Raw genomic sequence first — 19,121 nt, 5'->3', positions numbered from 1 at the left:
AGCGTAGGCGGCCAGGGTTTCTTCTAAACAGAGCACACACAGTACACTGCAAACCAGATCATTTCTTTTCCGGACAGGCAAGTCAGCATTGTCTGTAGTTCCAGGGAGGTGAAAAATGTAAAGCAGCATAATTAACCCACAATCTGATTCAGTCTGAGAAAATAAAAAAATATTTACCTGCATTTTTGTTGAACCCTGTGTGATCTTTTCGCTAAAAGGCGCACAATTGTTTGCTATTTAAAAGGTTTTCATGCAGTATTTATTCCAAACCCTGATTCAGCATCATACTTCTGTGCACAGAGGTCAGGAAGGTTGCTGGTTTACGGTTTATCATCTTTACAGAATTATGTCCCTGAGATTATCTATTTGCATTAAACATTTAACGAATATAAGAGACAATCCTTCGAGGTTACACTTTCAAGCATTTTTTGTAAGTTACAGCTTTAAAAAATGCTTTTTTTCAAAACCTTTTTTCTTTTCTTTTTTCCTTGAACTTTATTTTACTGATAGTTTTCAGGCAAATGTTGGACAATTTAGTGAATGCTGAAAAGCATGTAACTCACAAACACTAGGTGACTGGCTAAATGGTGTAAAAAGACACAGACTTTGGGGTTTTCCACATGATGTAGGCAGTCCGACGCACTCACAGGAGTCCTGGGGTAGATCTCTTCTCTTCACATCACTCTCAAATCACTTTCAGTTCCAAATAAGGTTAAACAAGTTTAATTCTGCTAAGACAAGAAATCAGATTTGAAAATCTGTAATGAAAACCAGAGTGGCCCCAGGCCGTATTAATTATTTGCATTTCTTGATTTACGTGTGTTTTCTCAGCTAAGAGTTTTGGAAGCAGGTCTACAATTTGATTCCTCAGCAACCATGATTCTGTGCACTTCTGTACCTTGCCAGCACTGTCTAACCAGATTGAATTCTCACTAGATTGAATTGGGTCTGTTTTCTTCAGTTTTATTTGTTTTACACTGAACTGTAATTGAGATAAAATATTGTGTTGAAATCCCCCTGGAGCTTCCAATAGAAAACCTTTTAAGAGAAAAATCTAGTGAAACTGGATTTTTTTTAAATTCTATTTTATTTCAATTGATGACAGACCAATCAACAATCATCTCTGCCTGACAGGATCATGTGTTACCCACTTCCACTCCACTTTACTTCTGGCCTTGGCTACACCAAGATTTCCCTCTCAGATAGTGTTTTGGTGCATATAGAATTGCTGTAGCACCTGGGTACGTTTCAGCCTCTTGCTATAGATCATCATTTTCAGCCTTTTGAACTTCTTAGTTGCAGTCTTTAATGTCAGATTAAGCCAGTCCTTTCTCTGGCTACATGTTTGCTCTCTACATTCTTTGTTTTCTCTGTTCTTCCATTGCCTTCATCCAGCAGCTCAGATCACCACATAAGGCAATATGTTGCATAATTTTCTGCCTTATTTCTTGACATATTTAAGAATAATTTAACTTTGTGTCCCTTGAAACCTCTTGAGGTTTTACTTGATATAATTAAAAGGTTTTCCAATGATGTCCAACAAACTTTTCCCTGTTCCATGTGATGGACACCTGTCCACTTTGAAACGCTTCTTTATTCAACTTCTTTTTAATGTTAGGTTTTGCTTTTTGGGTTTTTTATTTCTTCTGCAGGAAATGAAGAGAAAAAAATATGCTCTGCTTCTAGATTATAACTGAAACCTCAAGAGTGAGACTGGGCCTGTGTCACAGCACTATTTGCCAATTAGTCTGTCTTGTCTGTGGTAGAGGAAAGCTAGCGAAGGGGGGTGCCCATTAGCAGCCTCAGAAAGAACGTGGTAGGATCTAAACCCTATCCCCTGCTCCATCCCTCTGTAAATCAGACCTGTGGACAATGAATAATTCATGATCTTCAAGAAGGCTTACTGTGACTGTCTTGTAACTGCAGTGAACTTTATGCCACATTTGCTTCCACAAGGGGAAAAAATACCTGACTAGCATTTTTTTATTATTATTTTAAAAACAAAGCAAGGAAGAACATATTCTTTTACCATACTGGTGACACTTTGACATACTTTCCTGACCTGAGTTAAGCTAAAACTTCAAACTTTCTGACTGTGATATGTGCTGTGGTGTATTCTCTGTGGCAAAGTGTTACCCAGCCCAACACCTAAAGCTGACCTGGAGTGAATTCATTATTTTTTATGGTGAAAATTAGTAGTAGTAGGAGAAGTGTATTTTTAAGATGAAGTTGTGTTGTCAAAAGTAAGATAAACTGATAAAATGAAGGCAATAGTAAATAAAAGCACTAAGGGCGCTGCAAAGTTGTGTCCAGGGCTTTGGTTTGAGTAATAAGGAAAATACTACAGAATGCTGATTTACAATAATATTTCAGTAACAAGCATTTTAAAAACTACTTTTGCGAAGACTTCTATGTTAATATATATGAGCAGTCTGATATGGAAAGGAAAACCGAGCAAACTTTACCAAAGAGAAGATTAGAAATGGGAAGTATAATGTGAGTGGATGGCTATGCTCCAGTTGGGGAAGAAAAACAAGAAGAGATTTGAAAAGAAACAATTTCACAGAAAGAAGGGAGGAATGGTAATTACTAACCCATGTATGAAAACAGGTGATGAAATGAAATTATTCTGGCATTTTGAAAGAAGGTACCTCTGTAGCAAAGATGCATGTTAATTCCTTCTGCAATTTCATTCAACTTGGGAAAGTTTTATCCAGAGACAAGTTTTTTTTTAATTGGACTACACACTGCTAATGAAATAAGAGAAAAATGGTATGTTTCTTTCAATTGGTAACTTTTTCAAACTGTATTTCCAAAGAACTTTTATCCAGAGTAAATATAAATAATATGGACTTTTTAAAAACGTTGCGTTTGTGCAGATTGTAGACATCCATCACTTTAGAAATTTAATGAATAAAGATCAATGTAACTACTACTAGGCAAATGTTATTTGATTGCAAGCACTTGTTACAGAAGTCTAAATGAAATTTTTGGGGTAATGTAAGCTGATACAGACCTTCTGAAATAATTTTCTAATTTTTCTTTCTAGGAAAAAGTAAGAAAAGGGATAAATGCAAAAATTCCCAGTTATATCCTCTGATAGAGAATCAGTTTTGTCCATGTTACAAGTACAGTGCGCAGCCTGTGGGAAACTGGTCAGACTGTATTTTACCAGAGGGTAAGCTGGAAGTATTGCTGGGAATGAAGGTACAAGGAGACATTAAGGAATGTGGACAAGGCTATCGTTACCAGGCCATGGCATGCTATGACCAAAACAATCGACTTGTGGAAACGTCACGATGCAACAGTCACGGTATTTGGAAACCTCTTTTCTTTCATTTGTTTACTTAATTGCTTTATTTCACTTAACATTCTATGTTTACAGGTAGAATTAGCAGATTCGTATTTATTGCTTAGGCTGCATTTCATCCCAAGATACCTTCAAACCCAGGAAAAAAACCCAGCTTATTTTGCAAGTTTTTACGGACTTGCCAATCAGTAAATTTAATTTTTACTGATTACTACAATGCAGTATTTAAAAGTAAATTCATGGTAAATTACTAAATATGTATTTTAATAGATAAAAGTAAAACCTTGTTTTCTCTAATAATTGTACCTGCAAATTCGAGAATAAAGCCCTTTAGAAGGGTCACATCCGTAAAAAATAAACAGGGACAGCTCAAGACGACTTTGGAAAGGCTGAAATTATTTCCACAGATTCTTTAGATAGCTTTAATCTCCTTAAATAGCCTTATCTCTACCATTTGTTCTTCAGCACGTTAACAGGCATGCATTAGCCTGAGTTCAACAGCACACAACGCTTCCTCTGCGGAATTCTGTCATGTGTAAAACTTTATGTTCTTTGTATTCACATTGCTCCCAGAGGGAAAAGTGTTCCTCCCTAAAATGGATGTGTCTATAGTGTTAGGATCAAAACTGACACTTTCCAATTTTCAGTGAGCCAGAAATGTGCTAATTTACATCAGTGGAGTTTTTGCGTTCCTTTGTTTTCCCGCTTGCAGTGCAAAATTGTATCTGAGCTATTGCTTTGAAAAGCTCGATGTTAGTGCCCTTAGAAGGTCAATGTGAGTTTAATTTGTATATGTATTCTGCTTTCTAATGGTAAGATAACAGAAATTTCATTTATATATTTGGATAAAGTTAAAATAGCTAATCAAATAAATTGAATTACTTAAGGGGATTTTAACCAGCACTATTAATTCCTTTTTAGAACTATGATAAATTAGAAACTGAATGTATCAAACCAAGCTTTAGCATATCTTTGTGATTCAATGGAAAAGTGAGCACTCAGCTGAATACCTCAAAGCAAAGCTGGAAGCTAAGTTTGTGAATAATTTTCTCATGGCTGGGGGGTTTTTTTGGTGGTTTTTTTTTTTTCAAAATCATCTTTTGTTGTAGTTATCTCGTACTTAAATATAATTTGTATGAACAAATCTGAATCACAAAGTCTAAAACATAAACTCTCATGGGACAGGACATCTCCCTTTCTGCTCTGAGGATGTTCTTCAATTCTGCTCTCAGCTGTTTGCTCTTGGTTGAGGACTGCAAAGGTTTAGTTTTGTTCTTTTGTGTAGTCTAAAGAGGTCATGCTACACATGCTTAGCCTGACCAGGACCACTTGCATCTTTGTTAGTAACAAAAGATGCAACTACCTCTAACAACAAGCAGTTCTGAGAGCAGGGATCAGCCTGGGCTAGGACAACTACCTGAGGGAATTTGAAGCTCCTCAGAAAGCTGGTAGGGAATGTTGAAAAAAAGAGCTGTGGAATAATCTGAATTGTTCAGACTATTTGTTTGAACTACATGTAGTGAACTAATTGTTCAATTATAAAATAGGGAACATTTCCTATTTCTTTTTGGATTCTTTTTTAACTTTAGCTACATATGACACAATGTTAAAAATAAGTGCTCTGTCAACATTGTTCAAAAGTGTTCCTGAGTGACCTTTGAAAAGTGGAAAGTTACAGAAGAACTTAAGTCCATGAGAAGCTAGAGGGACTGATTGCCTCCTGCCAGTTAGTTTTCATTGACTTGAAGAATGGGGACTGTCTGGTTTTGTGTCAACAGCCAAGGGAAAACATATGAGGGAAGAAGCTGTCTGTCCAAGAGCAAGTTGTAGGTTTTGTGTGTGGTAGGTAACGTGCTGTTTGAAGTCGCTTGCAAAAAGCTACTTTGTGTAGAATGAGGATGAGATTAGGTGCTTTCAAGGTCTGGCAGTACACATTGAGGTTCAATTCCATTGCAAGAATCATAGAGATATAAAGCAGGAATAAAAAAAAAATGGAAGAAAAAGGATATTCTCAACCACCTTTGATCCGTTACAGCTCTTCATGGTAGCAATTTCTAATCTAATGGATTTTATCAGTGAATGTCACCTACACTCACAGTGACCACAATGAATAATAATCCACTGGAAAAGCTATTAACAGTATATTGTTGTTATACCTACTATATCCAGGGCTACTGTTTACATGCTATTAGCACTAGCAGGCTCCAGAGGCACCCTTCCTAAAACACAATATAGCATTGCTTTGTTTGGGGTTTTTTTTTCTTTCTACACTTCCTTCCCGTTTTTCTCTTGGAAGATTTGAAGTCTCTTTTACCTCTCTGTAAACTGGAAATGTTTGTGAGTCATTACTACCTTTATTGTAGATTAGGAAGTCTGAACCCTTTGCTTTTGGGGTTGCTTTACTTTGAATTCTTTCTCTCTAGATTAGTTTATTAGCGTGTCTGGGTCTTTGACACACACACATGCACCTCTCTTTTCATTACCTGTTTGTGGTAGTGAAGCACAAGGCGTCTCTGTGTGTTTTCTCATCAGTTCCCTACGAGGAAGAGAGTACCTTTATTTTGGCCCAAGGTTTGGGTGTAGGCGGATGAAGCTTGGGATTGCTGTTGAACTAATCCTGCATTCCTTGCACTTCCTAAAATTGTTTGACAGGCATTTCAGATGTATAGGGAATGAAGCATCTAACCTGACTTTGATGGTAAGGAATTAAATTGATGCTAAGGAATATGTCACTAAAATTATGGTTTCCTTTCCAGTAGCTCTTCTAGAACTTTAATCTGTTACTGATGGGTGTTGTACTTACACACTGTGCAGATTTTTTCTTACCTAATTTATTGTCTGCCTTCAGCATTTTTCTGGATTTAACATACTTCTGCAGATACAAGGGGGCTAGAACAAATGATACAGATGTTTCAATCTGATTTCAGTATATGTTTGCTGCCTTTTCTGAATATCTGCTTTGTATTCATGGATTACATTTTGATGATTTTTTATTTTTCACAACATGTATAAACTGCTCTTTTGCCAGTTAACTCCTATTTTATATCTTGCCAGTATTTATGATGTTTTTCTTGTTATTTTCATGCCCTTGGCATGTGACAGTTCTTCAGTTTGGCATCCTCTCTAGATTTAAGTGTGCTGGGTTTTTTTTTCTCCTTTAAAAACAAATATAAAAGCTGTATTATGCCAAATCAACAAGGGGCTTCTGTGGTATCACAATAGTTACTCCTTCTGCTAGCAAATTAAAGTACCTTGTAGCTTCCCATCAATCTGCTTTTACTTTTTCAAGCTAAACTTGACAGGACTCATAACTGAAGCCTGCTTGGTTATTTTTGTAAATTCTAACAGAGTTGCTTATTTCCCCATGGAAATGGTAACACTGAATTTTTCACTGATTTTGTAATTGATCCAAAGAAGCATCAGGTTTGTCTGTTATGTCACCTGCTTTATTCAGAAATCTATTCTGCTGTTGATTCCTGTGAAGCCATTATTTCTTTTCCAAGTGGTTTTTATGGGCTATGATTTGGTGAATTAGCATGGACTATGAGAGCAATCAAGACCATTATTTAAAATAAGATGTTTCCTGTGCTGTGTCCAACTCTTACCTGAATTTGTTATCTCCTGTCATCACGAAATCATCAGGTGGGAAATGGGAATAACAGTACTTCTTCACTCGTGGCAACATCCTCTAAATCTGACAAGAGGGACAAACTATACCCACAGTGAAGTTATTAATATATCATGGGATATGTTTTGTGATATACTAAAACGCCACAAGAAATTCAAGTTGTGAGGCTGTCGAAAGTTTTATGTAAATATTGCCATGTAAATTTATGAGGCCACGAATGGGTCAGTGTCATGCTGTTTGTTTTGAAAAATGTCATGCGCTTCTAATCACAACTCAGTCAACTCTACTGAGAAAAGAAAAGGTAAACAGGAGTAGAAGAATACTTCAGAGCTCTTTTTGCTGGTTGACACATCTCATTTTCAAAAGATTTGAGAAGATTTAACTAACAGTTTCACAGACACCAAGGAGCTAAAGGATGTGCATGACACAAGGAAGGCCCTAAATTAGTAGACCCATAAGAAGATCCTTTTGATAATCTTTGACATATTGGTGCAGTTACAAAGTCCTAAGTACCTAAGTACAACGAGTTTCCTAAAAAGACAGTAGTGACCATAACGAAAGAGGAAAGGCAAAATATGGTTAAATAAATCCGTTGTTACTGCTAGGTGAGAAAACTGGAGAAGCAGCAGGCAGAGTCCTCCTGAAGGGGGTGCTTAACTTTCTGTAGCTTAACAGGTACTTCAGGAGAAATTCCAAACAGCTGAAAATAGACCTAAGTTTCCACTTCAGGAGATCAAGATTTGTTTTTCATATTTTCTTTTTATCTATGGGTTTTTTCAGTATTATATATGCCTAATACTTTGATTTTTCTTTTCAAAATACGTTGTTTAAAATTTGAGCTTAATTTATTGATGAAAGAGGTAGCATCATTCAGCAGCTATTTGAAGTATTCTGCTGCTGGTATTTTTCAGCCATGCCAGTTCTGTGGGCAGGAGCTAACAGCTGACAGTTGTCAGCATATGCAGTAATGTCAGCTAAAAGTGGCAACTGAGCTGTTATTTACCTGTTGTGTCCTTAATAGAAGGCATACAAATAGCCCTTTCTCTGGTCTCTGCTTTGTTTCAGTACTACATAGGTAATTTTACTGGAGAAATACAGAAATGTACAGTTTGTTTGATAGTCAAGTGTGAAAGTTTTTTTCCGTTAGAAAAGCAGCAGTTGTTTTTCTTAGCTTTACCTCTGTCATCACTAGCATACCAGAGCTCTGTGGATAATGACATGTGTCTGCCAACAATCTGTTTCCACGTATTTGTGAAAAAAATTTGAAAGAGAGTCTCTTCATGGTCGCTTTAAACTGTATGTTGGAATTTTCATGACAAAAAAACCCAAAAGCAGGCTACTGTCATGATTTTGAACTACACTATTTACTCTTCAATATTTAGGTTTTTTCTGTTATATATCAGTTATGAATCATGACCCAGATAAGCTGAGCAGTGGTTGTGTATGTGTGCACATAGTGAAGGCAAACATGGTAGCATGGCAGACAGATGCAGCGTTTTTATATAGGTCGTATTACCCTTCTTAATTCATGTCAGTTTGCTGTTAAGACCTTAGGCACAGCCAACCAATCCAGGATAGTTTGTCTACTGCCTTATTAGTGTGAGATTATTTGCCCCTTTAGCATTAATTAAATGAGATGCATTGATTTGTGCCGACTCTACAAAGCTCTCCATGGCTACAAGGCTTAAGTGCGGGATTACAGAGAAATATCTGCATATCAGTGAACACTTTTACAACAGCTGCCTGGAGTATCAATGTGAATGAAGGAATTTTGTATTTTATTGCTTATGCGTGCAATAGTAAAATCTCATATGTTATAACGTTCTACAGGCTCCGAGATGTCAGTTAGAACTAGCTGTATCCACTTTTATTTTTTTTAAATCTTTTTGTCACTTGCAATATTCTAACCTGTAGCAATGCAAATTTACCAACTAAAAGTAGCAGAGTGTTAAAATTTAACTGAGACTTTCTGACGAGTGTTTATTCTAAAACAAATGTATTTCCTGTAGGAGATCCTAATTTAGTATGGTAGTAGGCTTAGGTTCTCAAACGGTTATTAGGATACTTTGCTGTTTCGTAGCTTGTATCTATTGTATTAATATATACCAGATGCCATATTTGTCCTGTTGTGAGTTCTCTAGGAATAAGCTACCTATTGCCCTGCACCAGAAATACTAGCGTAGACCTCTGCATTATGGTGCTGCCATATCTGCCCCGTCAACAGGACATCAGTTATGAAGCAGTCACCCATCATCCCTGTAGTTAGTTCACCAGAGACAGAACTGCTGATGCAGAAGATAGCTAAACATTAACAACTGCTCTAAGGCTTTGAGGCTTTGAAGGGTAATCCTAAAAAAAAAAAAAAAAAAAAAAAAAAAAAAATAAAAAATCATATGGAGTTCAATCTAGCTTTCCACGGCTACGCAGATATATGAAGTCTCAAGAAATAAATATGTTCTGTTACAAGTGAAATGCAAATAATTTTATATTTCTTGGTTCTCGAAGGTGAAAACCAAGAACTTTGTATTTTCTTGGGGAAAAAAAAATCAAGAAATCGGTGTTAAATAACATAAACCATTCTGACATTGCAAGTTTTTTCTTGGAAACATAGCATGACATTTTAGTCATGAAAGCAGGAGTATAACTGACAGTCCTAAGGACAAAAGAGTTCATTTGAACACTTCCTAGGATGTTCTTTATGTCTTCACCTTTCAACTCCTGTAGTCAGTCTGGTTTTGCACATTGCAGGTCCCATTTGTGGGGAAAAAAACCTTTATACCTGCTTTGTCATTAGACGAAGTGCGAAGTCTGTTAAAGTCTTCCATTATTAATTATCCATCACATCTATTAATGACTTTGTTCTAGGAGTCCAGTTTTTATAGCCAATTAACAATGGGACAATAAACCTTTTCCTTTTAATAATGAGTTCAGTTCATACTACTAATAGTTCATAGAAGCCATTCGTTAAGCTGTGGTTGCAGTAATAAATCTTTAATGATAGAAGAGCCGTGTTCTTGCTCATAGTAGACAACTCTCCATTTCACAGCCTCATGAAGTTCAGCTGATAGAAACTGAAATAATTGAGAAACTACTGCACTGGGGAAAGGAACAGATCTGAAGAGATGGGCATCTGTTTCCAAACGCTTCCAGACCATGCAGGGCCAATGCTCTGTACCACAGCATCCCAAGGTCTCATCTCTCCAGCATACCTCAGATGCTGTGGGGGGAAGGAAGAGCTGCAGGAAGCATGCAGTGGCAGACTTTAGTCAGGAGGAGAAAGAGCAGGCAACACATGAACTGCTGGTGTCCAGAGAATGTGTCTTCAGCCTTTACAGTGTTGGTCTTCTATTTCGCTGTCCCTCCCTCAGCTTCGCACTCCTTTCCTCAGCTCCTTATAGCTGCTTCACTGCTCTCATTCTTTTCTTCTCTCTGAGTCTATTTCTACTTTGGTAATTTTTTGCTCGTTCTTTTAACCTCAAGGCTCTAGCATGGCATTTGCTGCAATTGTATTATACAACCTGGCTGTGTGAAGTAATTGTATGATATTCTACCATACAGATAACCACACATTAGAGGACTGTTTCTGTAATAAGATGTTACACTGCCTAACACGAGGGGCACCCTTTCAAGGTTGATTAGATTAGAGTGGAAACAAGACTGAAAATTGAAAAATAGTCCATTTATGTCCTTTTCATGTCAGAAACTGTGTAGCTGCACCACCAATCCCATTTGCATATAATATTTCTGTTTTCTGTGTTGCTTGTGTATTTTTTGTGTATCAGAGTATGCTCTCTTCTCACTTGGTAAAATTTTTAGAGTGTGAACAAAGTCTACAAATACGAGATCCTGAAATTTAACAAAAAAACTCGTACAAACAAACAAAAAAGAGTATGGAGTTTTCAAAGTTCCTGAACATCTGCTTTCTTGGATTTGAGGGGTGATTGCTGTGAATTTCTGAAGATTATCACCCTTAATCACCCTAAAAGATATGTTGACATCATACATACAGAAAGGCATCTAAGGTGATGACATACTTCAGAGAAGCTTTTTCTCGAAAGTAGAATTAGACGGTTAGTAAATGGAGAGGAACAAGTCATTTCCGACAAGTAATTTTTTTTTTAATTCAATCTTCTTTATTGTCTAGAGGAAATTCCTAAAGCAATTTGAAGTCCGCTTCTGCCTGGGTTCCAAGGGAGTCCAGTGGCAGAGCTAAATGCTTAATAGTCTGAGCGAAATAGTGGGTCATCTGAGAGGAAAAGATGATGTCAAGGGATGATGATGCCAAAAACTTTTTGATGTCAGACATAACAGGGTAATTTTAATTCTACACACTAATTACTTACAGAATGCAAATGAGATGCCACGGTCCTTTTGTTTCTTCCCTTTGTCCTCTGTTTTTATTTGTGGGAACATTCTTCATTTCATTTCTCTGTCTGGTCAGGAGACACCAGAGTAGGCTCTTGAGGGCATTGCTTGACCAAGATACCACTTTTGGCAGGATATTTATTTCATTTCTCCTCTTTGTTTTCTATCCCTATGCAGTATGTCTTTACAATTCTCTTGACTGTGTTCTGAGCCATTCATTTTCCTCTTCCCTCTCCCAGTCTTATCTTATCCTTTCCTCTATTCCCCCACGGTGTCTCTTTTGTCTTGCCTCTCCTCTGTTGTTTTGACTTCTGACTCTTTGCCATGAAAAATAATTTCACTCATTTATTTTCTTTTCCTTCTGTTTGGAGAATGCTTGGAAGCTGTGAAACTCCTTTCTGGATGCCTTTGTTCTGTTCATGTCCTTGACCTAATTTTTATCCAGTGTTCTTAGTATACCACTGGATAGCAGTTAATGATTCATACATAGTGTGAAGAAGGGTTGCTGCGGTACTATGGTTTCATTTGATATTTTATGGAATCATTTGAACTATAGCTCAGTGTAATTAAAATGTTAACTGGGACTTGTGTGTGGTATAATGTATTTGATTCTATGTCTGTCTGTGAAGTTCTAAATATCTTTTGAAACTTTTTAGCTAACACTCTCATTACCTAAAAAAAAAACAAACCACCTTTATTGTTCTCATTTGGATGAACTGAAAGGAAATAAAGCAAAATAGTTTCTAATTTGTCAATCATTTTAGTTTAGTATGTCCCACACAGGCTTCTTTTGGAGTGGCTATGAAGTATTCCTATTCTATTGTTACCCAAGTCCCAAAATATTGTGATGTGTTGGAGAAGATCTTTTTCTATGACTGGATCAGGTTGGGAAGATCTCTTTGAGATTAATTAAGACAAATTTAAAATAGCTCAGGGAAGGAACTATTTTAAGCCCTTAAGATCAAGTCTTCTGGAAGCAGACTATACTGGTTAAAGTTAACTACTTCAGGTTGTACAGTGTATTTAGAACAAGATGAATTTGTTTCTTTCAGACATTAATTACAGAAGCAGAAATTTAATAAATGCTAAATGGCATGATTTTTCTATAGTAGAAGGTTTCTTCACAAAAAAATTACTTAGAAGCTATACTGAAAGTAAAGGCAGCATTTCAGAATCTCAAGAGAATTCACAGAGCAGTGAAATCTTCACTTAGTTCTATCAGACAATAAAGATCACTAAATGCTTATTTTATTGCTTGGAGGGAATTGTTTCTTTTAATTTTTTTTGTTATGTTGCTCGATTTTATGAGTCTATGGTTTTGTATAGCATCTAAGAGGACTTGTTACAAGCTCATTTCTGGTGAAGATACAGTTTCATATTTCTGCGATCAAAGTTCACTGTAGGATGGGGCTCTGAGAGTGCATCTCATTTCTAGTATCACTGAGCTAATGAATCAAATGGTGAGAGATATTTAACACACATGCTTGTAATTCAAGCTGATAAGGCTCTAGCTGTCATAAGGAAGATAAACTTGGTGTACAGTAGTTTTACAGTGCTCAAATTCAGGATGGGCTCTATATATTTATTTAAGTATTGAACACTTCCAAACAGAGGAAAGCTATATGGGACAAAATAATCACCTGAATTTGGCCATAAAGTGTTCTGAGTATGTCTTAAAAAAAAACCCTTTTGTTCTTTATGTCTAAAACAAATTAATGAAAACAACTAGAACTGATTTCTTTTTAAATTCTTTATGCAACTTGTGTTTGGTATCGGTTGCTTTTAAAAGACACAATAGCTTTACCTAGAACTATAGGTTAAAAACATAAAGCTGCTAACATCAGCTCTGATGAAAATAACAGCGATTGCTTTAAAAGTAAAAACAATTCAAGATAGAAGAAACATTTGAAACCGTGCCTAGCAAACTGTGGCAATCATTTGGGAAGGATATTACCCAAGTACGTGTTAATTTTGCAACTGTGTTCATCAAATATTTTAATTAACTTTTAAATGCACTGAGGTTTCTTTAATCTTTGAAGTGAACATTTGCCAGTAAATGTTACAGATCTGACACAGGAAAGGGGAGAGAGAAATTCATATAGGTTTAGGGTATAGGTGTAGTAAAAATGCAGTAAAGGCTGGCTCACTATTTGAGGTTTTACAGCTTCTGCTGTTAATATTGGCATAAATGACACATAATGTAGATCTATGGCATATGTTGCTTTTGAAAGAAAGACATTTTCACTTATTCAGTGAATTGAGGCCTCATGTTACTCCCTGCAGACCGTGTCATACCCCTTTCTAACCTCTCAGGACCAATGACTTATCCAGACTAAACATCTGCTTTTCCATTCAGTGCAATTATTCAGTGTGCTGCTGGGGCAGATGGTTGTTAATCGGCAGATCATTAATGTGGCAGGCCACTCTCTCTTTCTAGCCTTAGAAAGGTCACAAGGTGTTAAGTTCTCTTGCTCTAGGCTGCTAAGATGTGTATCTTTTGATTCTCTTGGATTTTTGACCTATTACTGCAGTTGAATTACTTGATACAATTATGGAGGAGCTTTTAATTAAAACCATTTTTCCTTAAAAACATAATATTGTTTTTACAGTGTTAAGAATGATGCAACGAAGAGATGGTTAGTGTCAGCTACACTGTAGCTGTGATAAAGTTTGAATGCTGAAATCTGCTGAGTGTGTATCTTAATCAGATAGCAGCGAGGATGCTCAGCTGCTGCTCTAACACAGCTATATATGTCAACTTTCTGCAGAATTTAATTTAGCCCTAATGATGAAGAAATCTGTCTATTCGCACAGGCCTGTCAAGTCAAACTTTGGACAATCGAAATGAATTAGACGAGCACTTCTGGAGAAGTAGCTGAGTAACATGCTGAAGAGATTTCACTTCCTTTTCCATTCATGCAGGTTATATTGAGGAAGCCTGTATTATTCCGTGTCCCTCAGACTGCAAGCTCAGCGAATGGTCCAATTGGTCTCGCTGTAGTAAATCCTGTGGGAGTGGGGTAAAGGTTCGGTCTAAATGGCTCCGCGAAAAACCCTACAATGGTGGAAGACCCTGTCCGAAGCTAGATCATGTCAATCAGGTAATTTGATTTATATTTACATTATTGATAGAGCTTTTTCCATACCTTAGATAACACTTTTAGCTGTATTGTTTGTTGTTGTAGAAAAAATATACAACATAAGGGGCAGATGCAGATAGAAGGAGGAGTATGTGTTGGCTTTGATTTCCTCAGTCAGCAAAGGAACTGCCTGCGTTAATTCCACATCTGCAAGAACTTAGTGCATTATCTGAACTGCAGATTGGAGACAATGAAACATTCTTACATGCAGATTGTGAAGACCACGTTTCTGAAGATCTTCTCTTACAAAGGGTAAAAAGTCTCATTACAGATAGTCAAACTGGTAAGATTCTTAGTGTCATTCCCCAACCATCTGAGATCAGAAAGCAAATTAAAACTTCTTAAACACTCACACAGTATAATCCCAGCGTCCCTTAGAGAGTTTTTAGTCAAGCTGAAGCTTCACCTTCTGAGTACACTTGCCCTGGCACTGCAGTTCCACTCAGGAATGCACAATCTCCCAGTTGTCCCACTAACCACACTTGATTTTCCAATACGGAGCAGTCTGGATGCACAATCTGGATCCTCTTCAAGTGAAACTAAGCCAGAAAATGTGATCCAGGAGCACACTGGGAGTGTTTTGACCACTAATGAGCATTTAGTCTTTGGAACCAAGTTTAGCACCTGTCCAAGTCAAGCCCCTGAAGCTTGTTTTCTCCTATTTGCTTGGAGAGTTTTAGAAAGAAAAACCTTCCTTGTCAATTAACTTTATGCTTTTCAGAGCTGATATATTTTCATATTACGATTGAATTTAATTCAGTCTGCAGAGGCTTGTTAAACAGCCACTGAGTTTTCTCTGTAAATATTCAAAAATTGAAAAAAAAAGCTGTCAATTTACATTTGAATAAAAATGCATGTACTTAATATTATCCTATTGACATTTTGCTAGCACAGAATCAAGTAGCTTGTTGATCTAATTTTCTACTTTAGGGAATGTAATTAGTTCTCATTTAGAAAATAATAAGTGTTAAACCGTAGCTAATAAACGAAGTTTGTGATCTACTTTAACAAAATACTAACTAGAATGAGAGTTGCTGGATTTGGGTCAGCATGTAAATATGCTTTAAATTAGAAGGAATGTATTTCAGTAGGAGCAAATTATAGTCTATGCAGAAGTTTTTCACCTTCTTAAATATTCATGTAGTACATAATAGGCTTTTATTAAAGGTGGTTTTGCCAGAGGTCTGTTAACCACTTGTATGTAACACTATTGCCATCTACTGGTACTTTGAGTCAAATTTTATTTCTTGCAGCGTTACATAATACTTGCCAAATAATAATAGATTATTCAAAATGTGACTCTTGTAAAAATAAAATTAAAATATAGTACTTTCATGAGGGGGAGCTCAACAGATTATATAGGAATGTCAGAGAACATAGAGGCTGTATCTGTCAATCTTAAATATGTTCACTGTCCACTCAGAAACACAGAGAATACACGTGCATTCTTATTTTGAGTTAATTATTTAATCTAAACATTCATTCTGCTGGAAAACTACTGATTCTTCAGAATATTTATTTCAATTATTAAATATAATTTGTTTTATTTGTGTATTTCTTACTTATTAATGTAACATGCTTATCTGCATACATACAAAGCATAACGGTCAGACCGGATCTTTGGTGCCCACAAGTATGTGGACAATGATGTTCAGGGGACCTATACTGTAAGTTGAGATCTAGGAATTACAAACTCTGAGGAAAGACTGCAGTTGTGTTGTCTAGCCCACGGAAGAGATGATGGGAGAGAGGATGCTGTCAGTCTGCTAGCATGTACCTAAAAGGCTGTTGCAAAGCAGGAGGAAATAAGCCATTTGCCACAGCTATCATGGGCAGGATAAAAAGCAGTAGGCTTAGACTGCTGCAAGCAGATTTGGGTTAAGCCTTGGGGCAACTTTCTAATGGTAAGGCTAGTGAAACATTCAGATAAAGCGCTTAAGGCATTTGTCAAGTTTTAAGAGCAAGTTGCTCAGTGTCTCTCAGGGCTGATATGTATGACCGTATTTTGGATGGGGACTGAACACAGTGGATGCTGCATGTCTCATTGAGTGTCTTTTTTCCTGGGCTGTGCAGGCCAGGGTGACTCCCAAACCACACTCCAAGTGAATGAAGCTTCTCAGTACTCACTTCACTAGGCTAAAGTCTTCATAATTACGATAATAGTAGAGTCAGGGTTATTATAAAATCATGGCAGTGGTCTTCAGAGGATTTCATATGAAAAGGCCAATCTGACACTGTACGTGCCTCTCTTCAGTTGCCCCCTTATCCAGCCGGTGGGTATGCAGTCCTGCCATGGCCTGCAGTCACAGTTACAAAAGTGCTAGTCGGGTCAAGAGACCACCACCGAACACATGCAATGCAATGTAGAGTTCTTTGGCTTTCTGGCAAGATACCTAATTTTTATGTTACTGGAAAGGCTTTTGGTGGAGTTTATGTATTTCTTCTTACGCTAACCAGGGTAAGACATTTCTCTAAATTAAGGCTTCCCTATTCTTATTTAAGAAAACCTGGATAAAAGTGTCCCATGACACTACAAATTGTACACTGAGTCCAACACCTTGCTTAACATGCATTTACACCACCCATCTTTATGCCTGGGTTAATGCTTATGTAGTTCAAAGAAGACACAAATACGCTGACTATGCTGGTCATCTTATGCATGGATAGATCAGCTGCATAGTGATATATTGGAATCTACGCATTCATTGCTCAAAGCATTATGGGTTTTTGTGACTAGTGGTATTTTGTTGCAGGTTAACTGATAAGCTATCAAACTGTCAGCCCTCTTTTTCTACCCAAGCAGTGTTGCTGAAAAGAAATCAACAACTTGCTTAGGACAGTGTCTTAGATTGTCTAGAAATATTAGTTGTGCTGACTTGATAGGCAGAATGATATGTGAAGTTAGCTAGTATAAGATAATTTTGAGGCAATGAACTTTAAGTAATCTGTACATAATTAAGATACTCGATAAAGGACTTGAAACTTTGGAAGGATGAGAAATGCCAGTTCCTTTTATTTCCCTGAATCTATTGCACTTAATGCTGTCAGAACAATTCCAATTAATAGAGGAGTCCGATATCCTCCAAAACCATTAAGTTTTCTCTTGTCTTAAGGAAACCGGATTCCCCACTGTATGAAGAGTTGATGCTCATTATAGGCAAAAAAAGAAAACAGTGTTATCGTGTGTTAGGGACTGAGAAAAAGACTGGCTAATTTATAGCCTCTTCCCACCAGCTGTGATTTATAAACTTTTATTTCTTTCCAAGGGCAAACTTCTTGCAAAAATGCCCCATGACAGCAAGGGAGATCCAAGAGGAAAAAATGGATGCCTTTTGCTTGGCAGAAGTCATAGAATACTGTTTGTAATGAAAGCTAAATGAATGCCATTTGAATGCCTATGCTTGACTCTAATAATTCTTTCTTTTTATCTTTGGTTTTTCTTTGGGTTCATGAAAACACTTTCTTCAGGCACAGGTAAGTGTTTCTAAAATACAGAGATAATCTTAAGGTGCTTCTTGATATTGCTCCAGTGTTTACAGCTTGACTGTCCTTTTTTTGTAATGTTTGTTTGAGAAAATATATGGAACACTGTATAAATTACTATCCGAGATACTATTTCAAATCTGTATTCAAATCTAAGCATAATACTAATGCTAGTACACAAATATGTTAGAACAGTTTTAAGTATCCACAATGAAAAACAAAGCGAATCAGTATACATTGGTGTTAAGGGTCGAGGGACTGACGTAACAACTCCTCAAATTCCTTAGCGATCCCCTTTGTCTCGCTAGAGACAGAAGGGGTTTAAGGGGGGAAAAAAGAAAATTCACACCTCGGTCTGCGTCCAGGAAACTGAAACAAACTTTTAATAAACAATAAAACCACACAACTATACACTACTATATATATAGGCACAAACCGAGAAAGGGAGAACAAAGAAAGAAGAGAGGACTTAGATAACCACAGTTCTTAACAGTCCTGTTCAAGGTCAGTGCTCTGGGCAGACACCCAACTAACGAGGTGGGAGTGAAGACTCTGCAGCTGCTTTCAGGCAGAGAAAGTAGAATCCTCCTTGCGGTGAGACGGAGGGGAGAAACCCCCGCGCAGCAAGTAAACCGCAGGAAAAAACTCCCTGCGCGAAACCGCTGGGAGTCTGGATATCTCACCCGATTCAGACGAGACTCACGGCAGGAATAGTTCACAGTCTGTGATCCTCAGCAATCTGGGGGTGCAGGCCCTCAGCTCTCGGGCCTGGTCATTCGACAGGTCGGGCCAGGTCGGGCCTGGTCGCCAGCCAGCGGATTATCGGCAGTCCCACCTCCATGAAGCCGTCCGGAGTCCAAGAGAGCAACACTCCCCTGAGCTGCTGCTTTTAAAGGCTCCTAACGTAACGTTACGTTCACCCAACTCCCTTAACCAATTGAATGCGGAATTATTGTACTACATGGAATAATTCCTATTTGTCCATTACCCAAAACAAGGAAGTTTTAGCTCAAACTAGGACAATTGGTTTAATTTAACTTGACCTTACTTTCCTTTAGAAATACAAAAGCCCCACAACTGATAACAGTGGGAAGGAATAGTTGAGGAGAGGTAAGAAGGGTAGAAGTAGAGTTTTAGCAAGTTTTCACAGCATTTTTCTAAACAATGTGGTTGTGACCCATCATAGTTACAGATT

At 37.3% G+C, this 19,121-nt stretch overlaps 1 protein-coding gene across 1 annotated transcript in view; it reads left to right on the top strand.

The window, feature by feature from the left end:
- THSD7A (thrombospondin, type I, domain containing 7A) overlaps window positions 1-19,121 on the top strand; it is a 107,049-nt gene that overhangs the window by 63,624 nt on the left and 24,304 nt on the right. The window contains exons 12-14 of the mRNA XM_010141861.1: window positions 3,050-3,313; window positions 14,226-14,404; window positions 17,912-17,917. Coding sequence (XP_010140163.1) covers window positions 3,050-3,313; window positions 14,226-14,404; window positions 17,912-17,917 — 449 coding nt within the window. The remainder of the gene's footprint in view (window positions 1-3,049; window positions 3,314-14,225; window positions 14,405-17,911; window positions 17,918-19,121) is intronic.

The sequence above is a fragment of the Buceros rhinoceros genome, unplaced genomic scaffold (assembly GCF_000710305.1).
Source record: "Buceros rhinoceros silvestris isolate BGI_N320 unplaced genomic scaffold, ASM71030v1 scaffold8408, whole genome shotgun sequence".
In the NCBI taxonomy this organism is placed as follows: Eukaryota; Metazoa; Chordata; class Aves; order Bucerotiformes; family Bucerotidae; genus Buceros; species Buceros rhinoceros.
The sequence above is the reverse complement of the archived record's forward strand: the minus strand, read 5'-3'. Positions and strand labels throughout refer to the sequence as shown.